General features: G+C 37.2%; 1 protein-coding gene across 1 annotated transcript in view; it reads left to right on the forward strand.

Annotated features, from left to right (window-relative positions):
* The window catches only part of LOC126483780 (ankyrin repeat domain-containing protein 17), a 263,557-nt gene that overhangs the window by 89,912 nt on the left and 158,303 nt on the right, over nucleotides 1-15,342 (forward strand). The window contains exon 18 of the mRNA XM_050106941.1: nucleotides 8,392-8,790. Coding sequence (XP_049962898.1) covers nucleotides 8,392-8,790 — 399 coding nt within the window. The remainder of the gene's footprint in view (nucleotides 1-8,391; nucleotides 8,791-15,342) is intronic.

Consider the following 15,342-nt stretch of genomic DNA (forward strand, 5'->3'; position numbering starts at 1 on the left):
CATCAGACCATTCTTGCATAGACCGCCAAATAACCTACAACTCGAAACAACAATAAAAACTATCAACACAATCATACACAACAAAATAAATGAAAATATAACTATGGAAGAGTTACAACTACTGGTTTATATAGGAGCACTCACTACACTAAATATGCACACTAGGCAGAGGTCAGAACAAACCAAACACAGAAGAAACCCACAAAACCAGCATGGCAACACAGGCTACAGATCAGAATAGAAAAACTGAGAAAAGACATCGGACAGCTAACACAATTTATAAGAAATGAAATATCAGACAAAAAACGAAAAAGGTTAGGTAAAATCTCACAACAAGAAGCAATAGAGCAATTAAATGAAAAGAAGCAGAAATTACAAGCATTGGCCAAACGACTTAGAAGATACAAAAAAAGTGAAAATAGAAGGAAACAAAACCAAACATTCAACACAAACCAAAAGAGATTTGACCAAACAATAGATAACACACACATTAAAATAGACAATCCACCAAACATAACAGACATAGAACACTTCTGGAGCAACATATGGTCAAACCCGGTACAACATAACAGGCATGCATGGTGGATACAAGCAGAAACAGACACATACAAGATGATACCACAAATGCCTGAAGTGAAGTGATAATTTTGCAACATGAAGTCACCCGAGCAATTAATTCTACACACAATTGGAAAGCACCTGGAAAAGATAAAATAGCAAATTACTGGCTAAAGAAGTTCACCTCAACACATTCACATCTAACTAAATTATTTAACAGTTACATTGCAGACCTATACACATTCCCTGATACACTTACACATGGAATAACCTATCTGAAACCTAAAAATCAAGCAGACACAACAAACCCAGCTAAATATCGCCCCATAACGTGCCTACCAACAATCTACAAAATATTAACTTCAGTCATTACACAGAAATTAATGACACATACAACACAGAACAAAATTATAAATGAAGAACAAAAAGGCTGCTGCAAAGGAGCACGAGGATGTAAAGAGCAACTGATAATAGATACAGAGGTGACATATCAAGCTAAAACTAAACAAAGGTCGCTACACTACGCATACATTGATTACCAAAAAGCTTTTGATAGTGTACCCCACTCATGGTTACTACAAATATTGGAAAACCACACTTAATATCCAAACAAATTCAAATAATATCACATCACAGCCAATACAGATTAAGCGTGGAATATACCAAGGAGACTCATTAAGTCGTTTCTGCCTTGCTCTGAACCCACTATCCAACATGCTAAATAATACAAATTATGGATACAATATTACTGGAACATACCCACACAAAATCACACATTTGCTATACATGGATGATCTAAAACTACTGGCAGCAACAAATCAACAACTCAACCAATTACTAAAGATAACAGAAATATTCAGCAATGATATAAATATGGCTTTTGGAACAGACAAATGTAAGAAAAATAGCATTGTCAAGGGAAAACACACTAAACAAGAAGATTACATATTGGATAACCACAGCAACTGCATAGAAGCGATGGAAAAAACAGATGCCTATAAATATCTAGGATACAGACAAAAAATAGGAATAGATAATACAAATATTAAAGAAGAACTAAAAGAAAAATATAGACAAAGGCTAACAAAAATACTGAAAACAGAATTGACAGCAAGAAACAAGACAAAAGCTATAAATACTTATGCTATACCAATATTGACCTACTCATTTGGAGTACCGTATTTACTCGAACCTAAGCCGCACTTTTTTTCCGGTTTTTGTAATCCAAAAAACCGCCTGCGGCTTAGAATCGAGTGCAAAGTAAGCGGAAGTTCTGAAAAATGTTGGTAGGTGCCGCCACAACTAACTTCTGTCATCAAATATATGTAGCGCTACGCTGACATGCTTCACAGGCGTCAGTAAATAAAAAAAAAAGGTGTAAGACGAGTTTTTTTTCTCCGCCCCAAGTTTCGACCACTGCATTTTCATACATTATCCAACGAAGTAAATACAAATTCCGTATTGTAGCAGCATTTCAATGTACTACGAAAATCCGACTGGCAAGACTGTTTGGGATATTTGTCAATATGGCCAACTCTGCTTTCTGAATTTTTTCCTAACTGTGAGAAGAAATGGTTGCTAATAGAAACTTTTATGAATTGTGAATCACATGCAGTATTCTCTTCACCATAAGAATAATACGAATATAAACATTTTGCCATGTATTCTTTCGTGTTTGCTGCTATCTCATTTAAATCCTGGCCGTCTAATAAACTACGAAACTAGAGTGAGACAACAGCAGACGCGGAAGAATATACATACCATGTTATGTTTATATTCGTATTATTCTTATGCCTAATAGTGATACAGTCAGAAATGAAGCACGGCAATTGACTAGATTTTTAAATCTAAGATGACTCTAATTTCTGTGCATAATGTAATGTACTAAAGAGGCGTCTGCAAAGATTTTCAAACGGAAAAAATTTTCGCTAAATTCTCGTTCAGAACATCTTCTATCATACGCAGTCTATTATTTGGTTCTTGTTGATCATTATCTAAGAAAGCAGCAGTTTAAGTAGCAACGAATAGCAGTCTCTTGCCATTGTTTCGCTAATGAGACGATTTCTCACTTTGTTTTTTTTTTTTTTTTTTTTTTAATTGTAAGCGGCGGTAGCGTGCACAAAAGCAAGCCATGCCGCAAGCGACGACAGGCCGTAAACCCTCATTTTCAGAATGCGACAAACAATGCATGACACAGTACAGTAATGCATTTTCAGCTTTGAGTGACGGAAACACCTACAACAAAGAGAACTGCACTTGTCAGATCAAAGAAAAATAAGCAATCAATTCCAACCAGACGAAGCATGTGAAAAAGGAAGGGTACCTGTATAAATACGGACAGAGCGCCTGACGCATAACAACGGCTACCTGGTAAAGCTTAACTGCTAAGCTTACGACTCGAACCAAACTACTACAGCTGTATCGTCGTTCATTCAACCTAAATTGTGTCTCATATTACAATGGACCAACTTTGTTTCGATTTGGAAGTGCGGCCTAAAACGTTTCTCTCCCCTTGAATTTCGAGTCTCATTTTTCAGGTGCGGCTTAGATTCGAGTGCGGCTTAAATTCGAGTAAATACGGTAGTGAAATGGAGTAACACAGACCTAGAAGCACTCAATACACTTACACGATCACAATGCCACAAATATAGAACACATCACATACATTCAGCAACAGAAAGATTCACATTAAGCAGAAAGGAAGGAGGAAGGGGATTTATCGACATAAAAAACCTACATTATGGACGGGTAGACAATTTAAGAAAATTCTTTCTAGAACGAGCAGAAACTAGCGAAATACACAAAGCAATCACTCATATAAATACATCAGCTACACCACTGCAATTTCATAACCACTTCTACAACCCTTTAGATCACATAACATCAACAGATACTAAGAAAGTAAATTGGTAAAGGAAAACACTACGTGGCAAGCACCCGTATCATCTAACACAGCCACACATTGATCAAGACGCATCCAACACATGGCTAAGAAAAGGCAATATATACAATGAGACGGAAGGATTCGTGTTGCAATACAGGATCAAACAATAAACACCAGATTTTACAGCAAGCATATTATTAAAGATTCCAATACCACAACAGATAAATGCAGACTTTGCAAACAACAAATAGAAACAGCAGATCACATCACAAGCGGATGTACAATACTAGCAAATACAGAATACCCCAGAAGACATGACAATGTAGCAAAAATAATACATCAACAGCTTGCCTCACAACATAAACTTATAAAACAACACGTTCCCACATACAAGTATGCACCACAAAGTGTACTGGAGAATGATGAATTCAAATTATACTGGAACAGAACCATTATAACAGATAAATCAACACCACATAACAAACCTGACATCATACTCACCAATAAAAAGAAGAAATTAACACAACTAATCGAAATATCCATACCAAATACAACAAATATACCAAAGAAAACAGGAGAAAAAATTGAAAAATACATCCAACTGGCTGAGAAAGTCAAGGACATGTGGCATCAGGATAAAGTTGACATTATACCAATTATACTATAAACTACAGGAGTCATACCACACAATATCTACCAGTACATCAATGCAATACAGCTACATCCAAACTTATATATACAACTACAGAAATCTGTAATTATTGATACATGTTCAATTACCCGAAAGTTCCTAAATGCAATATAACACATACCATACAGTTAAAAGGAAGTGACGCTTGATCAAGGTCCTCGTCACTTTCCATTTTTAACCAGACTTAACGTCTGAGAAAGTAAAGAAATAATAATAATAATAATAATAATCCCCGTGGAGGCCCAGGGAAAGAATAGGCCTCTGGTATGTTCTGCCAGTTGTAAAATGCGACGAAAAGAACAAACCACTAATAGGGCTAATCCCCCTTTTAGTGTGATTAGTTGGTTCAGGACAGAACTAATGGAGCCTCGGACAAGCACTGTCATGGTCGGGGACGGCACTTGAACCCTATGCCTGTCCACAATGGTAACGACACTGCTAGCCACACGGAAAATGATTTAAATCCAAATAAAGGTGTTCTGCAACCACCCTAGAAGGAAAACAAAGACAGAGAATGAGATGGTCTGATTAGGTTAACCGACACCTCATGTTCTGTTATTACCAGGCAACAAACTTAGGAACCAACACAACTGGATACAGATCACAAGTATACACAACATTTATTACCAGATACCCAGAATTAAAATTTTTAACTGAACGACTAGTTGATCAGATCCGTGTAATAATAAAAAATAACAGGATACCCCTGTCAGAATTAGAAAACATCAAACAAGTGAAACAAATACTGGATCAAAATAATGTACAGTCAGAAGAAGAAGAAAATACAGTAATGGACTCAGACATCCCAGAGCAAACAAACCAAGAACAACACGCATCAATTAAACAATCAGAGGAAAACGAAATCTTAAGACAGCCACCAGAACAAGCACAAAAAGAACATGAAGTGACACACGTGTTAGATATACAAGAAAAATTTCAGCTGACGTATATAGAATACAAAGGCACACATACAGACATCAGACCATTCTTGCATAGACCACCAAATAACCCACAAGCCGAAACAACAATAACAACTATCAACAGAATCATACACAACAAAATTAAATGAAAATACAACTATGGAAGAGTTAAAACTACTGGTTTATATAGGAGCACTCACTACACTAAATATACACACTAGGCAGAGATCAGAACCAACCAACACACAGAAGAAACCCACAAAACCAGCATGGCAACACAGGCTACAGATCAGAATAGAAAAACTTAGAAAAGACATCGGACAGCTAACACAATTTATAAGAAATGAAATATCAGACAAAAAACGAAAAAGGTTAGGTAAAATCTCACAACAGGAAGCGATAGAGCAATTAGATGAAAAGAAGCAAAAATTATAAGCATTGGCCAAACGACTTAGAAGAAACAAAAAAAGTGAAAATAGAAGGAAACAAAACCAAACACTCAACACAAACCAAAAGAGATTTTACCAGAAAATAGATAACACACACATTAAAATAGACAATCCACCAAACATAACAGACATAGAACACTTCTGGAGCAACATATGGTCAAACCCGGTACAACATAAGACATGCACGGTGGATACAAGCAGAAACAGACACATACAAGATGATACCACAAATGCCTGAAGTGGTAATTTTGCAACATGAAGTCACCCGAGCAATTAATTCTACGCACTATTGGAAAGCCCCTGGAAAAGATAAAATAGCAAATTTCTGGCTAAAGTAGTTCACCTCAACACATTCACATTTAACTAAATTATTTAACAGTTACATTGCAGACCCATTCACATTCCCTGATACACTTACACATGGAATAACCTATCTGAAAACTAAAGATCAGGCAGACACAGCAAACCCAGCTAAATATCGCCCCATAGCATGCCTACCAACAATATACAAAATATTAACTTCAGTTATTACACAGAAATTAATGACACACACAACACAGAACAAAATTATAAATGAAGAACAAAAAGGCTGCTGCAAAGGAGCATGAATGTAAAGAGCAACTGATAATAGATGCAGAAGTGACATATCAAGCTAAAACTAAACAAAGGTCACTACACTACGCATACATTGATTACCAAAAAGCTTTTGATAGTGTACCCTGTTCATGGTTACTAAAAATATTGGAAATATACAAAGTAGATCCTAAATTGATACAGTTCCTAAACATAGTAATGAAAAACTGGAAAACCACACTTAATATCCTAACAAATTCAAATAATATCACATCACAGCCAATACAGATTAAGTGTGGAATATACCAAGAGGACTCATTAAGTCCTTTCTGGTTCTGTCTTGCTCTGAACCCACTATCCAACATGGTAAACAATACAAATTATGGATACAATATTACTGGAACATACCAACACAAAATCACACATTTGCTATACATGGATGATCTAAAACTACTGGCAGCAACAAATCAACAACTTAACCAATTACTAAAGATAACAGAAGTATTCAGCAATGATATAAATATGGTTTTTGGAACAGACAAATGTAAGAAAAATAGCATAGTCAAGGAAAAACACACTAAATAGGAAGATTACATATTGGATAACCACAGCGGCTCCATAGAAGCGATGGAAAAAACAGATGCCTATAAATATCTGGTATACAGACAAAAAATAGGAATAGATAATACAAATATTAAAGAAGAACTACAAGAAAAATATAGACAAAGACTAACAAAAATACTGAAAACAGAATTGACAGCAAGAAACAAGACAAAAGCTATAAATACTTATGCTATACCAATATTGACCTACTCATTTGGAATAGTGAAATGGAGTACACAGACCTAGAAGCACTCAATACACTTAAACGATCACAGTGCCACAAATATACAATACATCACATACATTCAGCAACAGAAAGATTCACATTAAGCAGAAAGGAAGAAGGAAAGGGATTTATCAACATAAAAAACCTACATTATGGACGGGTAGACAATTTAAGAAAATTCTCTCTAGAACGAGCAGAAACTAGCGAAATACACAAAGCAATCACTCATATAAATACATCAGCTACACCACTGCAATTTCATAACCACTTCTACAACTCTTTAGATCACATAACGTCAACAGACAAGAAGAAAGTAAATTGGAAAAAGAAAACACTACATGGCAAGCACCCGTATCATCTAACACAGCCACACATTGATCAAGACGCATCCAACACATGGCTAAGAAAAGGTTATATATACAGTGAGACGGAAGGATTCATCTTGCAATACAGGATCAAACAATAAACACCAGATTTTACAGCAAGCATATTATTAAAGATCCCAATACCACAACAGATAAATGCAGACTTTGCAAACAACAAATAGAAAAAGTAGATCACATCACAAGCGTATGTACAATACTAGCAAATACAGAATACCCCAGAAGACATGACAATGTAGCAAAAATAATACATCAACAACTTGCCATACAACATAAACTAATAAAATAACACGTTCCCACATACAAGTATGCACCACAAAATGTACTGGAAAATGATGAATACAAATTATCCTGGAACAGAACCATTATAACAGATAAATCAACACCACATAACAAACCTGACATCATACTCACCAATAAAAAGAAGAAATTAACACCACTAATCGAAATATCCATACCCAATACAACAAGTATACAGAAGAAAACAGGAGAAAAAATTGAAAAATACATCCAACTGGCTGAGAAAGTCAAGGACATGTGGCATCAGGATAAAGTTGACATTATACCAATTATACTATAAACTACAGGAGTCATACCACACAATATCCACCAGTACATCAACGCAATACAGCTACATCCAAACTTATATATACAGCTACAGAAATCTGTAATTATTGATACATGTTCAATTACCCAAAAGTTCCTAAATGCAGTGTAACATATACCGTACAGTTAAAAGGAAGTCACGCTTGATCAAGGTCTGAGTCACTTTGCATTTTTAACCAGACATAACGTCTGAGAAAGGAAAGAAATAATAATAATAATAATAATAATAATAGTAATAATAAATAGTAGTAGTAGCAACAACCCCTTTATTTTTATATACTGGTGATATAGTGAAAGTAAAGTCTCTTACTTGGCTTTCATGTGGAGGTTAAGTAATATAGTTAATATCTGAACATTGTATAGCTACAGTATTTAGTTGTAGCTTCAGACTGAAATACAGCTTCAGTATCCTTTTACATTAATTCAAAAGGAGTAGTTACGTTTCAGAATGCTTTAGAAATATACTCATGATGAAAATTAAAATTTTGCCTTCTTCAGTCCACAGCCATAAGTGACCGGCCTAAAGCAAAACCTGTCTCAAAGAAGGAAGTGAAGAACCTCCGTAAGCAGCAGCAACAGGCATACCAAGCAGCTATGCAGCATCACCAGCAGCAACAGCAGATGATGCAGCAGCAGCAGCAACAACAACAAAAACAGCAGCAGCAGCCTCCACCACCACCACCTCCACAGATACAGCAGCAGCAGCAGCAGCTGCAGCAGCAGCAACTACTGCAGCAGCAGCAGCAGCAGCAGCAGCAGACACAACAACAGTTGCAGCAGCAGCAGCAGTTGCAGCAGCAGCAGCAGCAGCAAGTCCAACATCAGCCACAGACAACCACCCAACAAAAACATGTTCATTTCCATAATATGAACTTCAGTCATCAACTTCAAACTACGGTATGTAATATAAAATTGTTCATTTGCTTTTTGCAAACCTTTTTAAAGTAAATGCACGAGTTATTTAGTAAGTCATATTTGCTGTTGTGATTTCTTAGACTTTTCACGACGGTTTGGTTTCACCTTGTGGAATCAGGTTACTGCTGGTAGTCTGCGTCTTCCCAACACAGTACTTTGATATAGTTACTCAATGTTTTCATCAGGTGTTTCCTGCAATGAAATAAACTCGATTCCACGAGATGTGATTTTTGCTGTTTGTAAAAATTATGCCTGACTAAAAGACCACTTAACTACCATACTGCAGAAAGTTACCATTCATCTGTTTTAATTTCCAGAGTATTGGTCTGTGATCGTTTCTCTTGTAGAAAAGAGAGAGAGAGATATGCAAAACTTAAGAAAGAAGGAAATTTTTCCATGATGGGTCACTGCCAAGTAACATAATTCAATGAAGTTTGGACTACACATACAGAAAACTGCTACAGTATAGTACAGAATGTAACTAAAAGAAGTACACAATGAGACAAACAGAAATGACACTTTAATTTAAAGACAATAATTACACTGAAGTCAGTATGATTCAAGATAGTTTGCTAGACAATGCAAAAGGGAGGACATGGTTCTTAGTTTTGAGTGTGATTAGCACAAATGGCATTACATAGTCTGCAACATGTTCCCATGCTGTCCACAAAGTTGTAAAGAGTTATTGTGCATGTGGATGTGCTGCAGTATTTCTCCACAATGCATCCCACATGTGCTTGATGAGATTTAAGTTGGGGGAACAGGCATGCCATTCCATTTTCTGAATATCTTCTCACTTAAAGAGCTCCTCAGCATGTTCCAATCGATGTAGTTGCATGTTGCCATCCATAAAAATGAATCGCAAAGGAATGCACTGCTGAAAAGAAATTGGAAAGAAGTACAATGTCACAGTAATGTTGACAGATGAGTGTACCGTGTTCAAAGGTTCAGAGGCCAGTAGGCCCATGCCACATTCTGCCTCTCAGCACCTTATAACGTGGACCACAAAAATGACCATAATCAATGCTACAGTTTTCAAAAGAATTCCTATGGGGTGTATACACACACAATCCTTAAAATTTATTTTCCCACAGTTTGATAAAATCAGTCCAATGACTTACATTTAATCTTTTAAAGTTACCGAATTCACGTTTTCTGAGAGTTGATTCTCATTTCAAGTACTCCCAGGATACACAGTAAAGAAAAATTAAGATTTTGTAAGATATGGCATGAATTCTTGAGGTTTGTGCTTTAATGACTCTAGTAATAGGACCACAATCTGCACAATGTTATCAAACAAGACTCTCAGATCTGATGTGGCTTTGATTTAATCATAGGATCTGTTTGGTCTCATTAGACTACATTATACCACAAGGCATGTACTCGTAATATACAACTATTGTGCTTAATCTAATGTTTTTAAAATATATAGCACACACATTACAGTTTAAGCACAAAATGAGAAATTTGATAGTAATGTTGTGTGCATTTACATCTTCATTTATATAAGGTGCAGTCAAATGAAGTTGAAACAGATGGAAAAGTGAGTAAATCCTTTATTTAAAAAATGTCCGCCTCCATAGCTGAGTGGCCAGTGCGGTAGAATGCCATGTGAGGGGCCTGGGTTCGATTCCTGGCTGGGTCGGAGATTTTCTCTGCTCTGGGACTGGGTATTGTGTTGTCTGCATCATCATTTCATCCTCCTCGATACGCAAGTCGCCGAAGTGGCAAAAGCCAAAAGACTTGCACCAGGCGACCGGCCCACCCGCTGGGAGGTCCTAGCCACATGACATTTATTTCACAAATAATTGCCAAAACTGTTAATGCGTTTATTCCACTGTGAGACAATACAGTCGATGCCTATATGGAAAAGATCTGCGGTTTCCTAAGGAACAATGGTTGTACTGAGGGATACACATCTTCACCCTAAGACATATGTCTGCTTGTCTCTCTCTCTCTCTCTCTCTCTCTCTCTCTCTCTCTCTCTCCCTCTCTCTCTCTCTCTCTCTCTCTCTGTGTGTGTGTGTGTGTGTGTGTGTGTGTGTGTGTGTGTGTGTGTGGTTTTATTGTGTCTATCTACCAGCACTTTCTCGTTTGGTAAGTCACGATATAGAAACAAGTCACGATATAGAAACAAGTCACGATATAGAAACAAAGATGCTGTGACTTACCAAACGAGAAAGTGCTGGTAGATACACAGTAAAAAAACACACACTCACACTCACACACACACACACACACACACACACACACACACACACACACACAAAAATTTCACAACCCAAGGTTGCTTCATCCCTATTTCCTGATGAAGCAACCTTGGGTTGCGAAACCCTGAAATTTGTATGTGTGTATGTGTGTTTTTTATTGTGTCTATCTACCAGTGCTTTCTCGTTCGGTAAGTCACAGCATCTTTGTTTTTTATATATATATATTTTTTTTCCCAGATGGAATGTTTCCCTCTATTATATTACTATTTACTTTTACGCAGCACACCACCATCCACATCTTCAGTATTTTTCCCACAAGAATGACAGGTTCAAACATTTTCAATACAGCAGACAGCTTCTCTCTCAAGTGTTGTCTCCATGTACACCTCAACTTACACCCAATCATTACTTTTGGATACACCAGTCCTTTAAACCAAACTTTAAAATAGTAGTTTACTTGCCAACACAACACAACATAACATTTGAAAGTTGCCTACGAAGACCCACCTTAGCAACTTCAATACTGTTAGCAAACACCACATGCTGTCCCCTTCCCAGGGACTCCTGTCAAAACATACTCCTTCTTTGTAGCCTTTCAATGGTGACAATATTACAGATTCTCTCTTCTCCATGGCTATCTTTCCTCTTACACTACCACACTGCACAACACAAGAATATTTATGATCTTGCACAATCTTTTGATCCAGCTGAGCACTAAGTATGTCCTACCAGCAATAAATTTCTGAGTTTTGTAGTATATTAATTATACTAGATAATTTTGAAATTGTGGATTATTATTGCTTTTCTCTTATTCACAGATGAATGATCTTAAGTCCTGAACACTGTACGTACATTTGCGCTTTCCTGTCTCTGGGTTAGTTAATACAGCTGCCTTTTGCTTATGGTGTTTAGTTATTAAGAATGGTCCCTCATACAAAGGGTGATATTTTGCTTGTAATTTCTCTCTTTTTATGGTTCTTAACTGAAACTAGTTTTCACACCATAAACTGTATGGGTGTTCCCTCCTCCCATCTCTTTTTCCTCATTTCAGCCTCCTTTATTAGCAAATTATTCACATCATTGCTCAGTAACTGTTGTGAATGACATCCCCCATTGCCCATTCAATCCCCTTCAGGAGCAAGCCTCCTATTCGCTCTACAACTATTTACATTGAGAAAAACTTTGTAACTGAATGTGGGAACTCGTTTAGTACTTTTTCGAATTGTATCATGATGTCTGTCCATTTCGAGTGTCTGTTTGCACATTTAGTCTGACAAAGCCTGCCAAGTTCATGGATGACCTATTCTGCTGGATTACTTTCAATGTGAGACTTTGAATTTAAGATGTGGTTCACACTTTCCCATGCCACAAATTCTTTAAACGTTTCAGCTAGAAACTGTGTTCCATTGTACGACAGCAAATTTTTCGATTTGCCCACATTTTTAAAATGATCGCATAATTTCATTATAACATGATATGTTGCCTTCCTTAATGGGTATAATTTTACTAGTTTGACCAAGAATTCCAATACCACAAATATACGAGGTGCAACAATAAAGTAATGAGACTTATTTTCTTTGCAAGATGTGGCAATCCTGCAGGCTTGCGTGGGCACAATGTCTTTGACCTTGGTCTATAAGCTGCTTGTAGTCCAAGCAGCACATCGACGCAACTGCTCAGTCGTGAGGTTGTGCTGTAATAAGTTAACACGTGTTTGTCTCTCTCTCGTCACGGAAATGGAACCGCAGAATATTGCGCTGTGGTATGCAGTTTCTTTTTGGGTTAAATTGGGTGAAAACGCAACGACAACTTACAGTAAGCTTCAGAAGGCTTTTGGACAGGAGGTTATGTCAAGAGCTCAAGTTTTTCGGTGGCATAAAATGTTTTGTGAAAGCAGAAAGAGTGTTGAAGATTGCAGTGGATGACCATCAACCTCACGGACGGATGTCAACTTAGCCCGGGTGCGTGAACTCGTACAATCTGATTGAAGATTATCTGTGAAAATGGTTGCAGAAGAACTGAACATCAATCTAGAAACGGTTCGCCTAATAATAACTGAAGATCTTGGTACGAGAAAGATTTGTACAAAAATGGTCCCCAAAAATCTCACACCACAACAGCGAGAAACACGGAAAAATGTGGCAGTCGATATGTTCGCACAAATGGAAACCAATCCAGAATTGTTGAGCCATACTATCACTGGTGATGAAAGTTCATTTTTTTTTTCAGTACGATCCAGAGACGAATCGCCAATGTCGCAATGGTGCTCAAAGTGATCACCCAGACCAAAAGAGCACGCATGTCAAAGGAAAAAGTGAAATACATGCTTGTGTGCTTCAATTCCAAGGGAATTGTTTAGAAAGAGTGGGTGCCTCCTGGACAAACAGTTAACCAATGTTACTACGAAGAAATTTTAGAAAGACTTCGTAAAAGAGTTCTTTGTGTCCGTGCCAACATTGCTGATAATTGGATTCTGCATCACAATAATGTGCCATCCCATACTGCTCTGTCAGTACAGCAATTTTTAACCTCAAAACAAATTTCAGTACTACCACAGCCACCTTATTCATCAGATATTGCTCCGTGCGAATTTTTTCTATTTCCAAGAGTGAAAACTGCAATCATGAGGCATCATTTTCAAACAACACAAGATGTCCAAAAAGCTGTGGTGAGGGTCTTGGAGGATATTACAGAAGATGAGTTCCAGAAATGTTATCGTCAATGGCAGAAGTGCTGGAAAAAGTGTGTGCAATCAGAAGTGAACTACTTTGAAGGAGACAACAGTAAACGTGACTAAAATGGGAAGCACCATTCTTTCACATCAGTCTCATTACTCTATTGTCGCACCTCGTATACATTGTTCCTCCTCAGCCCCATCTCTGTGAGTTGTTTCCTATGAAGCAATATTCCTGCATACAATTTCCAGTTGTCGGTAGTATAGGTATGACTTTGATGCAAGGCATCAGTTTGCAAACGTAAGTGACCATCTTTGTTTTGTTATCTCTTTAAATTTCTTGTCTTCCTCATATGTATTTACCCTTAGAAAATGAGCAGCATATTTGCCCCTTTCCTTTACATTTTGGTTCAATTGAGGACCTACAGGTAGTCAAGACAGTACATCGGGTAATATATTATCTTCCCCCTTTATATATTTAATAGTGAAAGGAAACTCATCCAGAAAGAGAGCCCATCATGTTGGCATAGTGTTTGGAAGTTTGCTCTTAAAGTGAACCCACTATGGTCTGTATATAGTACTGTCCTGCTAGTAGGTATTTAAATTTCTTGAATGCTCACACTACTGATAATGTTTCCGTTTCTGTAATGCTGTAATTTCTTAATGTTGCCTGGGAATTCTATTAGTGAGAGCTATTGGCTTTTTCTCTAATGTGCGATCAGTCGCATACGTCTGGAATTTGCGACGGCACAACCCATAATCCGATGCACCCACTGGCATATGAAAAGGAAGATCAAAATTTGGGTGAATCAGCAGTTGGCATGCTACCAGTGCTTCTTTTATTTTTGAAAATTCTTCGTATCAGTTTACATCCCATCTCCATACCGTGTTCTGTTTTAAAACTGCATTGACAAGGAATTTTCTGTAGAATCCCACCACCCTGAAAAAGGGTTTGTGTGTGTGTGTGTGTGTGTGTGTGTGTGTGTGTGTGTGTGTGTGTGTGTGTGTCCCCTCTCCCCCCCCCTCCCTCTCTCCCACTTCCCCCTCCTTTTATTTTATTTTTTATTTTTATTTTTTTGACACAGTGCACCCAATATGAGAGATCAGGCTGAGTGCCCAAAGTGCCGTATTTACCAGATTATCAGACTAGGTTTTTGCCCAAGTTCGTCATTTGAAAAATACAGTATCGTCTTATACCGCTGCTGAGGTCAACGTTTTTATGTTGTTTAGTAGATTAATATAGGGATTGTCGTACATTTAAAAATGATGCATTCGCTACTGAGTTTTCATACAAATTTATTTTGAAGAATTCCAAAGGATAGGGATTTCGAGTAGGCTAGAGTTTTTCCAAAATGCCGAAGTGCTCAATACAGTATCAGCCTTGCTCAATAACTTCACTTGTGATACTAGTGCAAGAGATACTAGAGACATTATCAACTAGCCAAGACAACCACCTAATGCTCTGCTTAAAAAAAAATTGACAATTTTTTGAAACTCAGGAGGAAATAGCATTACATTCTGTCAGTTTACAAACTTTTGTTGTATTTGAACAGGTTTGCAATAAAAGTTCTCATACATGTATGGTTACCACCTACATACATTTGAGCTTGTTTTTAAGTAAAGGTAACATTCATAGGCGAAAATCTTCAA

Source organism: Schistocerca serialis, chromosome 1, assembly GCF_023864345.2.
Source record: "Schistocerca serialis cubense isolate TAMUIC-IGC-003099 chromosome 1, iqSchSeri2.2, whole genome shotgun sequence".
Classification (NCBI taxonomy): Eukaryota; Metazoa; Arthropoda; class Insecta; order Orthoptera; family Acrididae; genus Schistocerca; species Schistocerca serialis.